At 39.3% G+C, this 19,699-nt stretch overlaps 2 protein-coding genes across 3 annotated transcripts in view; one reads left to right on the top strand and one right to left on the bottom strand.

The window, feature by feature from the left end:
• Nucleotides 1-269: 269 nt before the first annotated feature.
• Nucleotides 270-4,830, bottom strand: TEX12 (testis expressed 12). Its single transcript, XM_074400580.1, has 5 exons — nucleotides 4,752-4,830; nucleotides 3,163-3,249; nucleotides 1,953-2,064; nucleotides 1,804-1,859; nucleotides 270-717 (listed from the first exon to the last, which is right to left on the bottom strand). The coding sequence occupies exons 2-5, from the start codon at nucleotides 3,223-3,225 to the stop codon at nucleotides 577-579; spliced, it is 372 nt and encodes a 123-aa protein (XP_074256681.1). The 5' UTR covers nucleotides 3,226-3,249; nucleotides 4,752-4,830; the 3' UTR covers nucleotides 270-576.
• A 3,287-nt stretch (nucleotides 4,831-8,117) lies between these two features.
• IL18 (interleukin 18) overlaps nucleotides 8,118-19,699 on the top strand; it is a 28,470-nt gene continuing 16,888 nt past the window's right edge. The window contains exon 1 of one of the 2 annotated variants that reach the window (XM_074400579.1): nucleotides 8,118-8,545. The gene's annotated coding sequence lies outside the window, so the exon portion shown is untranslated. The remainder of the gene's footprint in view (nucleotides 8,546-19,699) is intronic. The other variant, XM_003923706.3, reaches the window with a different exon arrangement.

Raw genomic sequence — 19,699 nt, 5'->3', positions numbered from 1 at the left:
CATTTTAAGCCAAGACTTTTTATTAGCCATACATAATAACAAATAGTGAAAATAATCAAATAGAAATAGCACACAGTTATGTCATTATATTCTAAGAAACTGGAAAAAATCACCTCTAAGGTTTTAATCTTCTTTTATAATCCTGACCATAAAAAAAATCAAAATTGACTCAAAATGAGCTGATTATTAAATAAAATATTCTAAAAGAAAAAGTATAATATTAAACATTATAAATTAATTGAATCCTTTTTTGGAAGTTTAAGGAAAAAATAAAAGAATCCACATAAGATTAAATAATTACACTTCTATAAAATGCACTAAATGTTTGACCCTCAAAAGAAAAATGACATAGTTCATGTTAATGTCCAGCTTAGGACATTAACATGAAGATTAATATTAACATTAAGGAATTTAAAAGTTCCTTTTTAAATCTAGAAAAGAATTTCAAGGAGTTTCCCCTTCTCTGTTCAAAGTATACATTTTCTTTAACAACTAGAGAGCTTTCAAAGCATAAATGTCATTATTTCATTGTAACAATAAGAAGTTTGAATTCTCAACTTATTTCAAGTGTATATTTTATCTGTGTAATGTGTTTGCAATCACTGTAAACCTCTGTCGCAGGAACTCTCTTTTCTGTATTAGAAAGTTTTCAATAGTATTGGCTTCTTTGAAGAGTTCATCTATCTCATCAATGTAAGATGCATCTACTGCTGCTCTCTCACTAACAGGAAAAAAAGTTTTGTATTAAACTAGGTAGTTATAAACACCATCATTATGTTGTTCTTCATTACACTATATTTGTTAACTATTTCATTTAAATGGCTTTATGTACCACAGAACTTCATTAATTTACTAATACTCTTCAGGAAAAAAATTAGTCCCACAAGTATTTTTGACTACTCAAAAAGGTCTCCTGACACAGCAGAAAGTGTATCTTGTATGTTACAACACTAATATTAAATTATATACATTATTTTTACAGCCACACAAACCACTATCCAAGTATAATGACTGTCCAGCAGTATTTTTAAAAATGCTTTATAAAACATGACATCAGGTTAATAAAATATTCAAATTTGGTCTTAAAATAGATATAGGTAAAATATAAATGCAGTCATCCCTCAGTATCCATGGGGGATTGGTTCCAAAATCTCCCACAAATATTAAAGGGACATGTCTCATAGATGTTTAAGTCCCTTTAATAAACCAGTGTAGTATTTGCATATAACCTAAGAACATTCTCCCATATATTTTAAATTATTACTTACAATACCAATACCATGTAAATGTTATTTAAACAGTTGTTATACTGTATTGTTTGAAAAATAATGACAAGAAAAGAATGTCTGTACATGTTCAGTACAGATAGAACCATTATTTTTTTCCCAAATGTTTTCAATGTGTGGTTGGTTGAATCTACAGACTCAGAATCCATGAATATGAAAAGCTGACTCTCCGTAACTATTTATCTTTAATATCACTCCATAATCATTAACTTCACCAAACATTTTTCTCAAAGAGGTATTTACATAAAATTTAAAATGTAATGTCATCTAATTACAGACCAAGATGTATACAGTCTAGTATTAGCTTGGCAAGAGTAGAAAAAAAGGATTTTTAGTGGAAAAGTTGAGGCTATTCCCCAAAAATAACCAACTAACCTATTATAAGGGACTGAGGTAGAATAAAAAATTCCAAAGTTTTAATTACTAGAGAGGTTTGGCAGCCACAGAATTAAACTTCCCATTACAGAGTTTCCAGAAGAAAATGAATGTAAAGACCTAGAGAATACACTGTAGGTACTTGCCTTAAGAGCTTTGCATAGGTGGACAACATTAGATTAATTTCCTTGCTCACATCTGTTCAAAAAAAAATCATGTAAGTTATAAAATATAACAAACCTTCTGCATTATAAACCTGATGTACAGAAATATAAACATTTTATACATCACCGTTTAAATCTTTCTCGAAGGCTTCATCTTTATAAAACAGTCTGGAACTTTCAGAGAAAGATGAATCTGATTTTCCAAGAGAAGGCAACTGTGGACCATCCGGCACTGGAGACTAACAGGACAAAATAAAGAAAACAGGTATAGTCAATAAGATCTCCAGGACACAAATATTTTGCTTATAAGAAAAAGCAAATAAAACATTTTTCAGAAAAAGGCAAACATGCTAGAAAGTATATGACTTAATTAGTCATTTGAGTTTTTATTATTAAGGAAATTTACAGGCCCAAGAAAAACCTGGCTCAACATATTAAATTTTATTTAGGTTTTCAACTAGACTTTGCTTTTCATTTGTTTGCTTTTGTGACAAGGTCTCACTCTGTCACCCAGGCCGGAGTGTAGTGACACAATCATAGCCCACTGAAGCCTCCTAGGTTGAAGTGATCCTCCTGTCTCAGCCTTACGAGTAACTAGAACTACAGGCACATTCCACCATGCCTGGCTAGTTTCGTTTTGTTTTGGTTTGGTTTGGTTTTCAGAGACAGGGTATTGCAGTGTTGCCCAAGCCAACGTGAAACTCTTAGCCTCAAACCATACTCCTGCCTCAGCCTCCCAAAGCACTAAGGCTACAGCCATGAGCCAATGCACTCGGCCTTAAATTAGACTTTAAATGTGGTTTTAAACTCCTGTTGAAAAAGAGTCTGATATCTTGAACCAATCGATGTTTTCACAGCAATGAAGCTAAACTGTAATTTAGACAGTAGCCGAATGTTTGCAAAATTTTGCAAAATAATATAATCTTCAAGGGAGCAAATCATGTCCCAAATGCAACAGATCAATTGGTAGGGGCAGTAGCAAAGGACAGGATACTGTGCTCTTCCTTAAAAAGATCAGTAACTATATACCTAGGTATCTTACTTATCACAGCAAAATAATTACATAAAATCCTATGTATCATAAAGGCACAGACTCACTTCTGTCTCTAGATCTCAAGCTACCAAAAACAAATCTCCCAATAGTTTCTTGGAGGCCCGTACTTAGTGAAAAAAGCAGCTGGAATCAACATAGCTCCTGCGACGTTGTAGGACAATCCTAGCTCTGGGAATAAGAATATATTAAATTCTACTATCTATAGAGCTTTCTTAAAGGAAAGAAATTTGAGAAGTATGTAAAACAGAATAAAAGATCAAGTCTCCACAAGAATAGAGCTTACCTCCAATTCTCTTGGCCTCTTGCAATTTCTAGTATCAGGCTTTACAAGATGATTTGCCATCATATCCCGAAGGCACCAGCTATAAAGCTTAGAACAATGCCAGATTTAGGTACAACTCTATACTACAGCTCTCTGGAATCTTTCCCTTTTTCCCACTCCTACTGCTGCTGTTAATTTAGACTGTCATTATCTGTCACTTTCCTAAACTCAATTTCTCCCTCCTCTAAATCATTCTATCAACTGCTCTTTGGGTATCAAAACTTTGATTCCTGCATTCCCTTAACTCAAAAACTGTCATTGTTCCACACCATGAAATTCCATGGTATGGCCTATAAGGTCCCGTATTAGCTGGTGTCAGCCTACTAGTCCAGTCATTTTCAACTACTCCTCTCTATGTACTTAGCCAAATGATCCTCTCTGGCAATTCTGCCTTATTTCAGGACTGGCTCAGTTAAGATTCTTCCACCTTCACAAAATCTTAATGTTGAAACAGGTCTTAAAGTTCATCTAATTCAAACTCATTTTTTACAAGTGAGAAAACAGGTACAGTGATGGTGGACCCAGTGAAACCCTAAGGCTGAGCTAGACTAGAATCGAGATCTCACTTTTCGGGTCTGAGATTATTCCCACTGTCCTAACTTTACTTTAAAGTAGCTTCAAATTTTACTTTTACTTTCCCGTAAATTCGGAAGGCATTTTCCCTAGGAGTCTAAATGTTGAAACCTGGAAGGGTATAGTCTCTATGTCTTTGAGATGAGGGGAGCCCTGTCCATATTCGTTATCAATTGAGGGGTTTTTTTTGCTGTTTTTGAGAAACTATGCCGACTTGGCTAACTCTGATTCGTCCTATAGAACATGCATACATAGAAGACAGAATGAGCAACAACCAATTAGAAAGATGTTTGTTAAGTAAATTCTGTATTGTACATCTCCATTCCTCCCAGCATCTTTACAATATGTAAGTTTAAGTGCTGTAATAGTATTAATAGTATCTAGAAAACACTATACATGCAGTGTTAACTTTGCCTTGGTACTTGGAAAATACTTCAGAGAAGCCAAAAGGTGTTTTTTTTTCACTCTCCCTTCCCCTTCTAATCTTCTCTTTCTCCTTCACCTTTCTCTCCTCTCCCAAAGTAACACTGCGCACCTATGTCAAATGAAAACTTACAACCAAGTAAGTCTGTTTCTGCAAAAATAAGTTAGTTTTCCTGTCATAGCTCAAGGCCTCAGCCGATCCAGGCACGGTGGACGGGCTGGTCTTCATCGTGTGGCAAATACCCGCCACTACCCCCCGCTCTGCGGTCGTAGGCTTAGTGACCTGGCTGTTACTAAGCACCGTCCCCTCGGCCTCATGCAGCCGTTCCCGTCTAGTCTTCTCCCTCTTCTCAATGCCACTCTGGCCCCTCAGGCCATCTCACCTCCATTTTTCCTCACTTCCTGCCGCCCCTCCCCACTTCCTCCCTACTAATGCTTGTGTCCCACAACAGCCCCTCAGAAGCAGCTTCCATCCTCCCGCCCTTCCTTATGTCACACTCAGTTACATTCTCACAGGCACCCATCCCTTCAGCCCCACCCCAAGGCCAATGTACTTCGTGTAGTGGGGACCTTCCTCCTCAGCAAACACGCAGGAGTGAGGAACAGGGTGGTGGCTTCAGTACGTGGAGATAGCGGCCGCACTCCCATCAGCCCCTGCGGGAGTCACGTGACAGCCGCCCCCCGCCCCGCCCCGCCCCGCCCCCAGCCCCCCAGAGCCTGGCCCTGCAGAAGGGCAGCTTTTTTCTGGGTTTCTCCCCCTCATTCCCCTCCCCTTGGAATAGTCGTGAAACAAAAAATCTCTCCCTGCCACCCTATATGTGTTTGAGTCACGATAAAACCTGAAACTGGCAAAGAAAGAACAAGGAAGACTTGCCAAAGCAAGGCCAGGGTGTGTCTCAGCAGCTTGGAATCTCAGGAAAGGAACACAAAATAGCACATCCACGGCCTCTTTTCGAAGAAAATTTACTTGATTTGCTTGCAGGAAGGATTTAAAACCGCGTTTACAAATGTTCTGTTTGCAGGAAGGTTTTAATCACATGTTCCCCTGGTCTACAAGCCAGGCTTTTAGATGCAGAGCTTCAGTTCCTGACCCTCTTCCTCTTTGGTGCAACCAAACTTTCAGAACCACACCTTCCTAGAAAATTATTTTCCAGATCTGTCAATAAGTTTAGTCAATTTAATTGGCAGCAGCTATCAAAAAGTATTCTGTGATACACGTCACTCACATACTTGTAGCTTTGCCTCATCAAATGTGGTAACATTTAATTGCGGACTTTGACCTGCAATTTCAAAGACAGATATTCCAAGTTTATGCCCAGTTAGTTGATGTGGAAGAAAAAAAAACAAAGCAAATTAACTGATAACGCAAAGGTCAATAACACCCATCCATAAGCTCCAGGTACAAAATCTTACATCTTAGAGAACTGTATTTAACACTTACACGTATCACTAATGTTTTTTCTCCTTTTGCTTTATTAGTTAGTTATCATCAAGGCTTGCAAGTAGTGGGTATGTATATATGTATTTGCTATTTTTGAAGAAGCCAATTGTTTTAAATAAGTTCCTAGAATATAAGCACTCAATGTGTTTAATTTGAGTTGCTCACATCATGAAATATAAGCCACGTGCTAAATACTAGACTAGGTAACTATGGAGAAGTAAGGAGTCTCTAACATTGTCCAAGAACAATAGCAATCTGTGTTGAATTTTTACCTTCTGTGGTAAAATGAAGGGAAAAGTAATGAAGTTTTAGTTTTCCTTGATTTTTATCTTTATCGTTTCACACTCGAGCACTATAAAGTTTTCATCAAGTCAAATACATCCACTTTAAAGGACTGTCCTTTATTCTGATACCATGTCCTTCCTAATTTTGGGGACACAGGTAAGGTAAGTTTTATGAAATAAAAAGTTTTGAAACTTTACATTTTTAAGTGTCCTTACTTGGTAAAATGTAGAGTTGTCCACTATGTTTATCGCTTCCTCCTTAGTATCATGATTGCTCTTATTATTTTTAATGGTTCATTAAATCCAAAAGTCTGGAAAATACTCATATAATTCAGCTTACAGCCTTCACATTGTATGATATCCAAATATATGGTTATCCATCCGATTCGTAAAATATTTCCAGGAAAAATGATTCCACCTAATGCATAAATGCTTTTGTCAGGTTAAGAGAACACTATGGACATTTTATATTTAAAATCTTACATCCATTGTATAAGTGAAATGGGTAAGAATAAGAGAGAATATAGAACTTGTTATCTAGAGCTTTAAAATCTTCAAAGGGCTGTCATCATTATCTCATTTAATCTTTAAAAACAATTCTATGAAGTACAAAGGACACTGAGACATTTGGATTGCTCTGTATCAAAGAAAAAAATGTTTGTCCCAAAACTTCAAAATGTGTAAATTTTACATTCTGCATCTTTACAGCTGTAGAAAATGCATTGGCAATGAAATATTTAAAATTAGAGCTTGTTTAGTGCTCACTTCTGATCACTGCTTGATCCCATTTCATGCTTTCATGTTAATTGGCCCAATTGAACTCTATAATTGGAAGATGAAAACTTACTATTTCAACTTTAATCATGTATGTATTCTCATCATATACTTTTTTTTTTTTTTTTTTTTTTTTTTTTGAGACGGAGTTTCGCTCTTGTTGCCCAGGCTGGAGTGCAATGGCGCGATCTCGGCTCACCTCAACCTCCGCCTCCTGGGTTCAGGCAATTATCCTGCCTCAGCCTCCTGAGTAGCTGGGATTACAGGCACGTGCCACCATGCCCAGCTAATTTTTTGTATTTTTAGTAGAGATGGGGTTTCACCATGTTGACCAGGATGGTCTCGATCTCTTGACCTCGTGATCCACCCGCCTCGGCCTCCCAAAGTGCTGGGATTATAGGCGTGAGCCACCGCGCCCGGCCCCATATACTTCTTAAATGTACTATTTTTTTTCTTCTGATAGTCACCATACCAGTCACTTCCAACCACCCTGCCACAGACTTCCTTTGTAATCACTGCTGAAGGACATGATGTTTTTATGACTTCCCGAAATGAAAACCCTATCTTGTTTTTAAAACAAACAAACAAAAAGTGGTGTTTATGTAAGCATTTTGTTCCATGACTCTAGGAAGCACTGTTTGTATACCCTCTCTGTACTAGCAAAAAACGAAAACAAATGTTACTTTGTTAATTCCCTTCCTAGCAAAGTAATACATTTAGCACATGTTCAAAAAAAAAAAAATAGCTAAGAAATTCTGTTTCCACTAATTATTTTCAAGACTGTGATATTTACACTTTTCTCTTTAAAAGTTGCATTTTATAAGACTATTTTTTAACAAATGAGCATAAGCCCTAAAAATACGTATCCTTAAATTGTATTTCAAATATTTTAAGTCAGTCTTTGCTATCATTCCAGGAATGGAAAGTTTTAACACTGGGAACTGTAAGTAAACATTTGCCCTGTATCTGAATTTTGGTATCTCTCTCCCCAAGCTTACTTTCCATTGCAGGAAATTTTAAAATTGTTAAATAAAATTCTAATGATGGTATGCATGTGGCTTGCATCTGATATAGCAGATAAAGAAGCTTTATAAAAATGGACTCCTGTTTCACTGAAAAGTAAATATTAATGACCTGTATTAACCACCCTTTGACACTGTTTTGAGCTTGGGAGGGAGGGGAAGTCCTGAATGACATTATAAAGTAAAAGAAAATATTTTGCAAAATGTTACTTTCTTAAAAAGTTATATTTTAGAAATATTTTAAGTGTTGTAACATCGTAGGAATTACCCCAATAGGACTGATTATTCTGCATTGTAAGGTAAGAAAAAGCTTTGTGCTGAAATGTGACCAGGAAGTCTGAAAATGAAGAGAGATGGATGAGAAAAGAAGATGCTTCTGATGGACTAAGGAGGTGCTTTCATGAAGTGTTTGTGTGTACTTCAGAAAAAGGTACAGGTTTTGGAAGGCACTGAGCCCCAACTTTTACAGAAGAAAAGATTTCATTAAAATAGTGATACTACATTAAAAGAAATACTCGTAACCTCTTCCACTTCAAAAGAGCCTGTTAGAAGGCGGGCCCAAGGCGTGCCAGCCATTAGTCTCCTCCCCTCCTCCACCTGCTTCCTCATTCTCTCCCAGGCTCTTGGCCCTTCTCTCCCTGGCGACTGCCTGCACTGGCAGCAGGAGTTGTTTCCCAGTGCACTCCTGGCTGCCAGTTCTGGCTGCAGCTGCCACCTCTGGCTGCTAAAGTGGCTGTCACCTGCTGCAATCTACACAGCCTCAGGACGAGAAAAGGGACCTCAGACCTTCCAGATCGTTTCCACTTGCAAGAAACTATTTGTCACAGGTAAGAAATTTCATTCCTCTTTATGTAGAAAGCCAGCCATGGCAATTAGATGAAAATAAGCTAGAAAAGCAATCGAGAGGAATATAAACCATCTAACATCACTACAATGAACAGTCAGTGTCAACGTAAGAAATATAAGCAAAGTCAGAATAGAATTATTTTCTTTTATTAAATATGGGAGAGTATCACTTTAGAGGAGAGGTTCTCAAACTTTTTGCTCTTATAATTTCTTTACACTAAGCATATCACGTTAGCATAAGTAACAATTTTAATAAAAGATGACTATACTTTTTTTTCATTCTTTTTTTCTTTCTTTTTTTGAGATGGAGTCTCACTCTGTCACCCAGGCTGGAGTGCAGTGGCATGATCTTGGCTCACTGCAACCTCCACCTAGGTTCAAGCAATTCTCCTGCCTCAGCCTCCCAAGTAGCTGGGGCTATAGGTGCGCACCACCACGCCCAACTAATTTTTGTATTTTTAGTAGAGACACGATTTAACCATGTTGGCCAGGCTGGTCTCGAACTCCTGACCTCATGATCCACCCGTCTCAGCCGCCTAAACTGCTGGGATTACAGACGTGAGCCACCGCGCCCAGCCAACTATGTACTTTTTAAACAACAACAAAAAAACAAGCGTAAAGAGTGACACTTTTTTTTTATTTCTACAAGTGTTTTAACTGGTTTAATAGAAGCCAGATAGATGAGCTGGATTCTCATCTCTTTGCATTCAGACTATTGCAATATTGCACAGAATGTAGCCTCTGGTAAACTCTGTTGTACGCTCATGAGAGAATGAGTGAAAAAGACAAATTACATCTTAGAATTATTAGAAATAGCTTTCACTTTAAGAACTTCCTGAGAATCACTGTTTTAGAGTGGTAAAATAAATAAGCTTCTCTTTAAAGCGAGTCTCAAGACAGAATCAGTTACATTAAAAGAAAGCAGGCCAGGCACGGTGGCTCAAGCCTGTAATCCCAGCACTTTGGGAGGCCGAGGTGGGTGGATCACGAGGTTGAGAGATCGAAACCATCCTGGTGAACATGGTGAAACCCCGTCTCTACTAAAAATGCAAAAAATTAGCTGGGCATGGTGGTACATGCCTGTAATCCCAGCTACTCAGGAGGCTGAGGCAGTAGAATTGCTTGAACCGAGGAGGCGGAGGTTGCGGTGAGCCGAGATTGCGCCATTGCACTCCAGCCTTGGTAACAAGAGCGAAACTCCGTCTCAAAAAAAAAAAAAAAGAAAAAGAAAGAAAAAAATTTGCCCATGGTAACCTGCCCCAACACCTTTGGGCTGGGCTACGATTGGATAGTATAGAATTTCCCCGGGTAATTTTGTTTCACAATAAGGGAAGGGCTAAATAAATATCTCTATTTGAAGTTGAATAACAAAAATTAGGACACCCTAAATTTTGGGACAACTGAAATTCCTCTTTTTGCCTATAGTAAGCTACTTAAAGTTCTATTAAATTTTCCTTCAGGCCAGGTGCAGTAGCTCATGCCTGAAATCTCAGCACTTTGGGAGACAGAGGCAGGAGGATTGCCTGAGCCCAGGAATTTGAGAACAACCAAGGCAGCATCAACTCTACAAAAAAATAAATAATTAGCTGGGTGTGTCCGTGCATGCCTGTAGAACTACTCAGGATACTGAGGATTGCTTGAGCCCAGGAGGTTGAATCTGTGGTAAGCTGGGCCACTGGGCATCAAAGTGAGACTTTCTCAAAAAAAAAAAAAAAAAAAAAAAAAAAAAAACTTTCTTCAAAAATAACTTTTTATCTGCAATGTTTTCCTATTGCCTATGAGATTAAATTTACTGTTTTACATGATTTCCAGTGCCCTCCATACTCTAATCTCACTTTACCTTGTGTTCACTGTAAAACAGCAGGACTGTTCCACTGCAATCCCAAAATCACAGACTGGATACAGTGGCTCACACCTATAATCCCAACATTTTGGAAGGCCAAGAAAGGTGGATCCCTTCAGCTCAGGAGTTTAAAACTAGCCTGAGTAGCATGGCAAAACCCTGTCTCTACAAAAAAATACAAAAATTAGTCAGACGTGGTAGCACGTGCCTATAGTCCCAACTACTCAGGAGGCTGAGGCGAGAGGATCACTTGATCCCAGGAGGTCAAGGCTACAGTGAGCTGTGTTTTTCGCATCACTTCACTCCAGCCTGGGTGACAGACCAAGACTGTGTCTCAAAAACAAAAAATCACTCCATTCAGTTCACCTCCAACACATCATTGTTTTGATTATTGCATAAATGCTGGTCCATTTCCTTCTCCATTCATATCTTTAAGCATTCTTTGAGATTCAATTCAATTCTCCTATTCAAACTAGGCCATTTAAACTACATCAGTTCCATTTTGATATTTTGCTTTGAGTCTGTATTTAGCAGTTTATTAATTATGCCTTTTATAAGGCATAATTATCTATGCCTTTTATAAGGCATAATTATCTAATTAGATAATTAAAATTAATTATCTAATTTTTAAAGTTTTCTTCTATTCTTACCTCTTCCACATTCACACGCATACATAATAAGATGGCAAAGTTTTCAAGGACAAAATGATTTATAGAACTGAAAAGTTTGCAGGTCAATCACACACACACAAAAAAAAGAACTGAAAACTTAGGTTTTGATCTTGTTGCTGTCAAGATAACTATCTACCTGGTTTTAGGCAATTAGTTATGTAGCATGCTCCCTCATTTTATCCCATACCTATTCAACAGGATTGGAATTCCACAGCAAGGATAAACATAATCATAGTTGCTTTTCAAGTTTAAGGCATTTTAACTTTTATTTTACTAGTATGTTTGTTGTTGTTGTTGTTTGAGATGGAGTCTTGCTCTGTCACCCAGGCTGGAGTGCAGTGGCATGAACCTGGCTCACTGCAACCTCTGCCTCATTCCATCAATTCTCTTGCCTCAGCATCCCAAGTATCTGGGACTACAAGGCACATGCCACTGTACCCGGCTAATTTTTGTATTTTTAGTAGAGACAGGGTTTCACCATGTTGGCCAGGCTGGTCTTGAACACCTGATCTCAAGTGATCTACCTGCCTCAGCCTCCCACAGTGCTGGGATTACAGGCATATGCCACCATGCCTGGCCTAATAGTATGTTTCTAAACTGTTAGTGGCTTAACAATGCTGGTTGTATAATAAATATTCCATAAATATGTATTATCTTAGAATTATGAAGAAGTGGTTAGTAGGCCATTTGCTACATATTAATGGTTCTCTCCTTACAGCCTTAACTAGAGTCTAGAGATGAAACAGACCTTAAAGATTGACTATCCAACTTCCTTGTCCAAATGAGGAAACTGAGACCCTCAGAATTAAGTGACTTGCCCCAGACAAAACTGGAACTCATGTGGCCTAATTTCCATAATGAAATTCTGCCATTCACTAGCCTCTGCCTAGTTTTCAAAGTATTGCAATAACTAAAACTTTTTGTTTGTTTGTTTGTTTGTTTTAAAGAACAAACTGTCACTGGTTACTCCTGGGAGGATCTTTCTGAGGTGCTTTACAACTTAAAAAAAAAAATAATAAGTCAATAGTTTGAGAATTTTAGATGAAATAGTCAAAACGTTTTTATCCAATGGATACTATAATTTTCGTAGATTAGAGTTAAAGCAAAGAAACATGGATGAGAAAGGAAGAGGAAAATTGAGGGGAGGAGAAATCTAGATGAGAACTCACCACTTGCAAGTGATCATAGATGTGTTGACAACAAGAATTGTAAGAAAATAAGAATAAAGAATTCAGAATAAACACATGAAATAAGAAAGAAACTACTAGGGAAAAATTGGAGACGACATTAGAAAAATCATTCTATTTTTAAAATTCTATTTTCAGGCTTCTCTCATGTTCTTCCTTCTCCTCGTTGGCTTTCAGGTGGAGGGAAAGTTTAAGATAAAAAGACTTCTACACATCCCTTTCTACACTGTTGTCATGGCAGTAAGGTTTATCATAGCAAACTCTTATTCATAGAACATTTATTGAGTTCCTACTGTGTGATAAGCTCTTTCCAGGTGTTAAAGATTCCGGGGGGCGGGGGCAGGGGAGGCGGGGGCCGGCCGCGTTGGCTCACACCTGTAATCCCAGCACTTTGGGAGGCCAAGGCAGGTGGATCATGAGGTCAAGAGATCAAGACCATCCCGGTCAACATGGTGAAACCCCGTTTCTACTAAAAATACAAAAAATTAGTTGCATGGTGGTGCGTGCCTGTAATCCCAGCTACTCAGGAGGCTGAAGCAGGAGAATTGCCTGAACCCAGGAGGCGGAGGTTGCGGTGAGCCAAGATTGCACCATTGCACTCCAGCCTGGGTAACAAGAGCGAAACTCCGTCTCAAAAAAAAAAAAGAAAGAAAAGATTCTGGTGGGGAAAAGACAACTAATTGTCTTAAAACTCAGATGGAAGCTGAACAGACCTATTTTTAATCAAAGTAATCTCAATTCAGGGTTGTAAGAGCTATTCAAGAAACATGAACAGATGTGAGGGAGGTGGGACTCTGAGAAGAGAATAATGAGCTAAGAATTAAAGAGCAGGAAGTTTTCCTAGAGAAACTATTAAAGCTGGGAGTTACAGGATGAAAGATGAGGCAAGGTTTGCAGGCTTTAAAAAAAAAAAAAAAAAAAAAAAAAAAAAAAAAAAAAAAGCAGGGGAAGTAGTTCTGGCCTGGCAGAGAGAATAAACCTGGAACAATGGAAGAGAGTCTGGAAGCAAGAAAACCAAGTAGAAGAGTATTAAAATAGCAAATGCCAGGGGTGAAGAGGGCTTGACTTAAAACAGTGCTGTTGGAGACAGAGAGGAGACACCAGATTCTGGAGACATTTCTGAGTTAGAATCTAAGGTAGTTGTCAGACAAGGGGAAGTTTAGACAAAGGAGTTAAGAATGACCCCCAGGTTTTGGTTTTAGGCAAGTAACTAGGACATGTTTTGAAAAGTAATTTATTAGGTCTCTTACAATTGGAACTATGTATCTGGAGTGAAATTAAAATTTGTACATTGTATATAGCTATCCACTCCCCACCCCCGTCCCAGTAACTACTACCCTAACTCTTTTTGTAGCCAGACTGCCTAAAAGAATAGTTTATAGTCACTGTCCTTACTTTTTCTGCTCCCATTCTGTCCTAGATACTCATCCTGCTACCATCTGCTAACTCCACTTTACCCAAACTGTTGTACAGTTACCCAAAACTTTCTAATTGCTAAATTCAATAAACAAGTTTAAGCTTATATATAAATTATGAGCTCTACAGTTTCTGATCTCAAGCAGCCCCTCCTGAAACCCTTTCTCTCATGACTTTTGTGACACATCTCAGATTTATAAAACTGGACTAATTATTTTCCATCTGAGCTGTTTTTTCATTCTCTTTTTTCTTATCAATGAAGTAACCACTCAACAAATTGCCCAAGCCAAAAACTGCAAAGTCACCCTCAGTTCCTCCTTCTTCTGTTTGACCACAACAGACTAGCTGGAAAATCCTGCTGCTTAGTATCTTTTGAATTCACTACCTTAGTTTATAGTCTTAACTGGTTGGCCGGTTTCGGCGGCCCACACCTGTAATCCCAGCACTTTGGGAGGCTGAAGCAGGTGGATCATGAGGTCAAGAGATCGAGACCATCCTGGCCAACACGGTGAAAACCCATCTCTACTAAAAATACAAAAAAAAAATTAGCCAGGCATGGTGACACGCGCCTATGGTCCCAGCTACTCAGGAGGCTGAGGCGGAAGAATTGCTTGAACCTAGGAGGTGAAGGTTGCAGTGAGCCGAGATTGCACCACTGCACTCTCCAGTCTGGTGACAGAGCAAGACTCCGTCTAAAACAAAAAACAAACAGGCCGGGCGCGGTGGCTCAAGCCTGTAATCCCAGCACTTTGGGAGGCCGAGGCGGGTGGATCACGAGGTCGAGAGTTCGAGACCATCCTGGTCGACATGGTGAAACCCCGTCTCTACTAAAAATACAAAAAAATCAGCTGGGCATGGTGGCGCATGCCTGTAATCCCAGCTACTCAGGAGGCTGAGGCAGGAGAATTGCCTGAACTCAGGAGGCGGAGGTTGCGGTGAGCCGAGATCGCGCCATTGCACTCCAGCCTGGGTAACAAGAGCGAAACTCCGTCTCAAAAAAAAAAAAAAAAAAAAAAAAAAAAAAAAAAACTTGTAACTGTTAAAATTGCTTCTGTAGTTGTTGTCTAACCTCTGTCCAATTTTGTTCAATCAGATCCATTTTGTTGTTGTCGTTGTTGTTGACACAGAGTTTCGCTCTTGTTGCCCAAGCTGGGGTGCAGTGGTGTGATCTTGGCTCACTGCAACCTCCGCCTTCCAGGTTCAAGCAATTCTCCTGCTTCAGCCTCCCGAGTAGCTGGGGCTACAGGTATGTGCCATCACGCCTGGCTAATTTTGCATTTTGAGTAGTGATGGGGTTTCACCATGTTGGTCAGGCTGGCCTCAAACTCCTAATCTCAAGCAATCCACCTGCCTCAGCCTCCCAAAGTGCTGGGATTACAGGTGTGAGCCACCATGACTGGCCCAGATCCATTCTTTCCATTGCTTCTAGAGTGAGCTTTTTAAAACACAAATTTGACCATATCCTTCTCCTATTTAAGTCACTACTTATTTTCAGGAAAAAAAAAATTCAAACTCTTTGGCTTGCTTACACAAGGCCTTTGTAATCTGACTCTTCTTTCCAAGCTTTCATCAAACTACACTGCAAGTTGCATTTTATGTGAATTGAATTAGGCAAAATATAAAAAATATAGTTTATATGGGCAAAATGGAAATAATGTTGACTCTTCCAAATAGTTTATCTAGAATGACACAATTTCAAAGCTGGTAGGTCAGATGAGTTATAAACTGGTACTCCGCCACATGCAAGTGTCTCTTATGCCTGGTAGAATTATCTGCTTCCATGTTGGTGTTATGTAAATTAGACTTTATCTCAGAAGTTCTTCAGACATACAGGTTATTATTGTGCTATTTTTTTAACATAACTTAAAATATTTTTATAGGCCGAACATGGTGGCTCACACCTGTAATCCAAGCCCTTTGGAGGCCAGGGTGGGTGGATCACCTGAGGTTGGGAGTTCAAGACCAGCCTGACAAACATGGTGAAACCCCATCTTTAAAAAAATTTTTTTTAATATATGTATATATTTATATTTATTTATATATGATAATGTTATCCAAGTGCTAAGGGATATATTGTTACTGCTGTGTGAAAAAAAAAAAAAAACTCCAAATAAATATGTTGAAACAAAAGTTGCATTCAAGAAAACAGTATTAAAAAGGCCAAATACCTCCATGATAGTCTGTGTGGAGACAGCAGGCTACAAAACACTAGTAATAATGCTAAGAAAGTTGAAGAAAGAAAGCAAGAATATGCTTTGGTTGTTGTAGGTTTATGTACTCCAAGAATATCTCCTCTCATGCTTTTACATTTTTCCTAAAGAAAAGTTAATCTTGGCTGGGGACAGTGGCTCACACCTATAATCCCAGCACTTTGGGAGCCCGAGGCAGGTGGATCACCTGAGGTCAGGCGTTTGAGACCAACCAGCATGGAGAAACCCCATCTCTACTAAAAAAATACAAAATTAGCTGGGTGTGGTGATGCATTCCTATAATTCCAGCTACTCAGGAGGCTGAGGCAGGAGAATTGCTTGAACCCCGGAGGGCAGAGGTTGTGGTGTGCTGAGATAGTGCCATTGCACTGCAGCCCGGGCAACAAGAGCAAAACTTCATCTCAAAAAAAAAAAAGGAAAGAAAAGAAAAGTTAATCTTGAACTATGGGAGGGGCCGGGCGCGGTGGCTCAAGCCTATAATCCCAGCACTTTGGGAGGCCGAGGTGGGTGGATCACAAAGTCAAGAGATCGAGACCATCCTGGTCAACATGGTGAAACCCCGTCTCTACTAAAAATACAAAAAATTAGCTGGGCATGGTGGCGCGTGCCTGTAATCCCAGCTACTCAGGAGGCTGAGGCAGGAGAATTGCCTGAACCCAGGAGGTGGAGGTTGCGGTGAGCCGAGATCGCGCCATTGCACTCCAGCCTGGGTAACAAGAGCAAAACTCCGCCTCAAAAAAAAAAAAAAAAAAAAAAAAAATCTTGAACTTTGTGAGATCTTTAGAAATGCATTTTTTCTGTAAAATGTGATCACATTTGCCTTGTTTACGGTAAAAATGTTGAGGCCTCAAACAACCCATGTTCTCTCAGTCTCCCTGCTGCCTAGCCTTTGTTCACATTGTTTCTTCTTGTTGGAGGCTCTTCCCCTGGCCTTGAAAATACCTGCTTCTTTTTCAAGGCAGCACAGTCACCACTTCCTATGGCAACCTTTTCCAGCACCATCAAACAGAAAGAATGAATCTCTCGTACCTCCAGCTCTTACATCATCCATTATATTATTTTGTAACTCCTTATAGATTCTTCTCTCCCATTAGACTCTTGAGTCACTGGAGCGTAGGAGCTAACTGTCATTCATGTATGGTTCAGTCAGCTTCTAGACACATTCCTGGTGCCTAGCTGATGATCGAACCTTAACTGGTGAATCAGCTCAAGTATTGTCCTTCTCTAAATCCATTCACTCATTGAGTAACTATGTACTCAAAGTGGTAAACACTAGTAATTTAATCTGATTCCTGCCCATACTGCTTAGTGCATTTTAGGTGAATTACTTTAATAAATATGTGTGTATTACATAATATTAAAGTTCGTAGAGAAGATCATGCTAGTCATTATTTCACCAACTGATAACTAATCAAAACACAGAGTCCCTTTCAGGTTAACAAATGTCTGCCTTCTCAGTTAATGCAGTCATTAACAGATACCTTCTGACACTTATAACAAGGCCACGTTCAGCAATGAAACCATAAAGGGGAATAAAGAAAATGACCTCATGGAGCTCACGATCTAGTCATTATTGTTCTGATTTTTAATATTAAAGTTGGTTTTGGCTTTGGTAAAAAAAAATTTTAGACTTGGGGCCAGGCGCGGTGGTTCATGCCTGTAATCCCAGCACTTCGGGAGGCTGAGGTGGGTGGATCACAAGGTCAGGAGATCAAGATCAGTCTGGTCATCATAGCAAAACCCCGTCTCTACTAAAAATACAAAAATTAGCCAGTTGTGGTGGCACACACCTGTAATGCCAGCTACTCAGGAGGCTAAGGCAGGAGAATCACCTGAACCTGGGAGGCGGAGGTTGCAGTAAGCAGAGACTGCCGTTGCACTGTAGCCTAAAAAATTTTAGACTTATCTCTGCAACCTTTTCATCCTTTGCTATATTATTTTTCCCTAAGAGTCTCCTTATCCCCTCCTTTTAAAAACTAAGTGATAACTCTAAATTGTAAATTTAAATATTATAAATATTTTCTAATATTTAATATAATATTTAAATGTTAAATATTTAAATTTTATAATATTTAAATGTTTATTTAAATTTATTTGTACATCAGTTCTTATTTTACTTAAATGTGTTGGCAAGGCATGGTGGCTCATGTCTATAATCCCAGAACTTTGGGAGGCCAAGGCAGGCAAATCATTTGAGCTCAGGAGTTCGAGACCAGACTGGGCAACATGGTGAAACCCATCTCTACCAAAAATACAAAAACTTAGCTGGGTGTGGTGGCACGCATCTGTGGTCCCAGCTACTTAGGAGGCTAAGGTGGGAGAATCACTTGAGGCGAGGTGAGAGGGGTGGCGTGGGTATTAACAGTGAGCAGAGATCTTACCACTACACTCCAACCTGGGTGACACAGTGAGACTCCATCTCAAAAAAAAAAAAGTTATTGCCGGGCACGGTGGCTCAAGCCTGTAATCCCAGCACTTTGGGAGGCCGAGGTGGGTGGATCACGAGGTCAAGAGATCGAGACCATCCTGGTCAACATGGTGAAACCCCGTCTCTATTAAAAATACAAAACATTAGCTAGGCATGGTGTTTAGTGCCTGTAATCCCAGCTACTCAGGAGGCTGAGGCAGGAGAATTGCCTGAACCAGGAGGCAGAGGTTGCGGTGAGCCAAGATTGCGCCATTGCACTCCAGCCTGGGTAACAAGAGCGAAACTCTGTCTCAAAAACAAAAAAAAAGGTATCTAAATAAGATACATTTAATAACTATTCACATTTAGATGAGCATACGAAAATAAACCTAGATAAAACTGTTAAATGAGGCCTGGGTATGGTGCCTCATGCCTTTAATCTCAAGCACTTTGGAAGGCTGAGGAGAGAGGATCACTTGAGTCCAGGAGTTAAAAACCAGCCTGGACAGCCGGGCATGGTGACTCACACCTGTAATCCCAGCACTTTGGGAGGATGAGGCAGATGGATCACGAGGTCAAGAGATCCAGACCATCCTCCAACATGGTGAAACCCCGTCTCTGCTAAAAATACAAAAATTAGCTGGGCATGGTGGTGCACACCAGTAGTCCTAGCTATTTGGAAGGCTGAGGCAGGAGAATTGCTTGAACTCAGGAGGCAGAGGTTGCAGTGAGCCGAGATTGCACCACTGTACTCCATCTCAAAAAAAAAAAAAAAAAAAAAAAAAAAAAAAACCAGCATAGACAACATAATGAGATCCCATCTCTATTTAAAAAGAAAAAGGCCGGGCGTGGTGGCTAGTGCATGTAATCCCAGCACTTTGGGAGGCCGAGGCTGTGGATCACAAGGTCAATAGATCAAGACCATCCTGGCCAACATAGTGAAACTCTGTCTCTAAAAAAGAAAAAACAAAAAAAAAAAACTGTTAAATAGCCACCAACTAACAAGTATTTGGAGTCAGCTTAATATGAATTAAGTTTTTTCAACTGAGTTTTAATTTCCTGCTTACTCTACCACACATGCTTGCTTTTAGATTAAGTTAGAAAGAATTTGAGTCAGTTCTCTGCCTATGAGCACAGTTTTATGGCTGCTCCTCTATGTACCATTGACAACGGTGACTCAACCACCTTCCTTAGAGTCCCAACCATAACTGCTTTCAGGGACCCAAGTGAATTCCAGTGTAGGAGCTTCCTAATCATTTCTGTGGCATGGGCTTTCATGGGAAATCTGAAGACTGTGGACCCCTTCTCAGAATAATGTTTTTCTAGCCATAAAATTAAATACTTAGCTGTATAATAGAAACCAAATAAATATTGGAACAGAGTTATCAAAAAATTTTTATC

This window comes from Saimiri boliviensis, chromosome 6 (assembly GCF_048565385.1).
Source record: "Saimiri boliviensis isolate mSaiBol1 chromosome 6, mSaiBol1.pri, whole genome shotgun sequence".
NCBI lineage: Eukaryota > Metazoa > Chordata > Mammalia > Primates > Cebidae > Saimiri > Saimiri boliviensis.
This window is presented reverse-complemented; position numbering and strand designations above follow the sequence as displayed.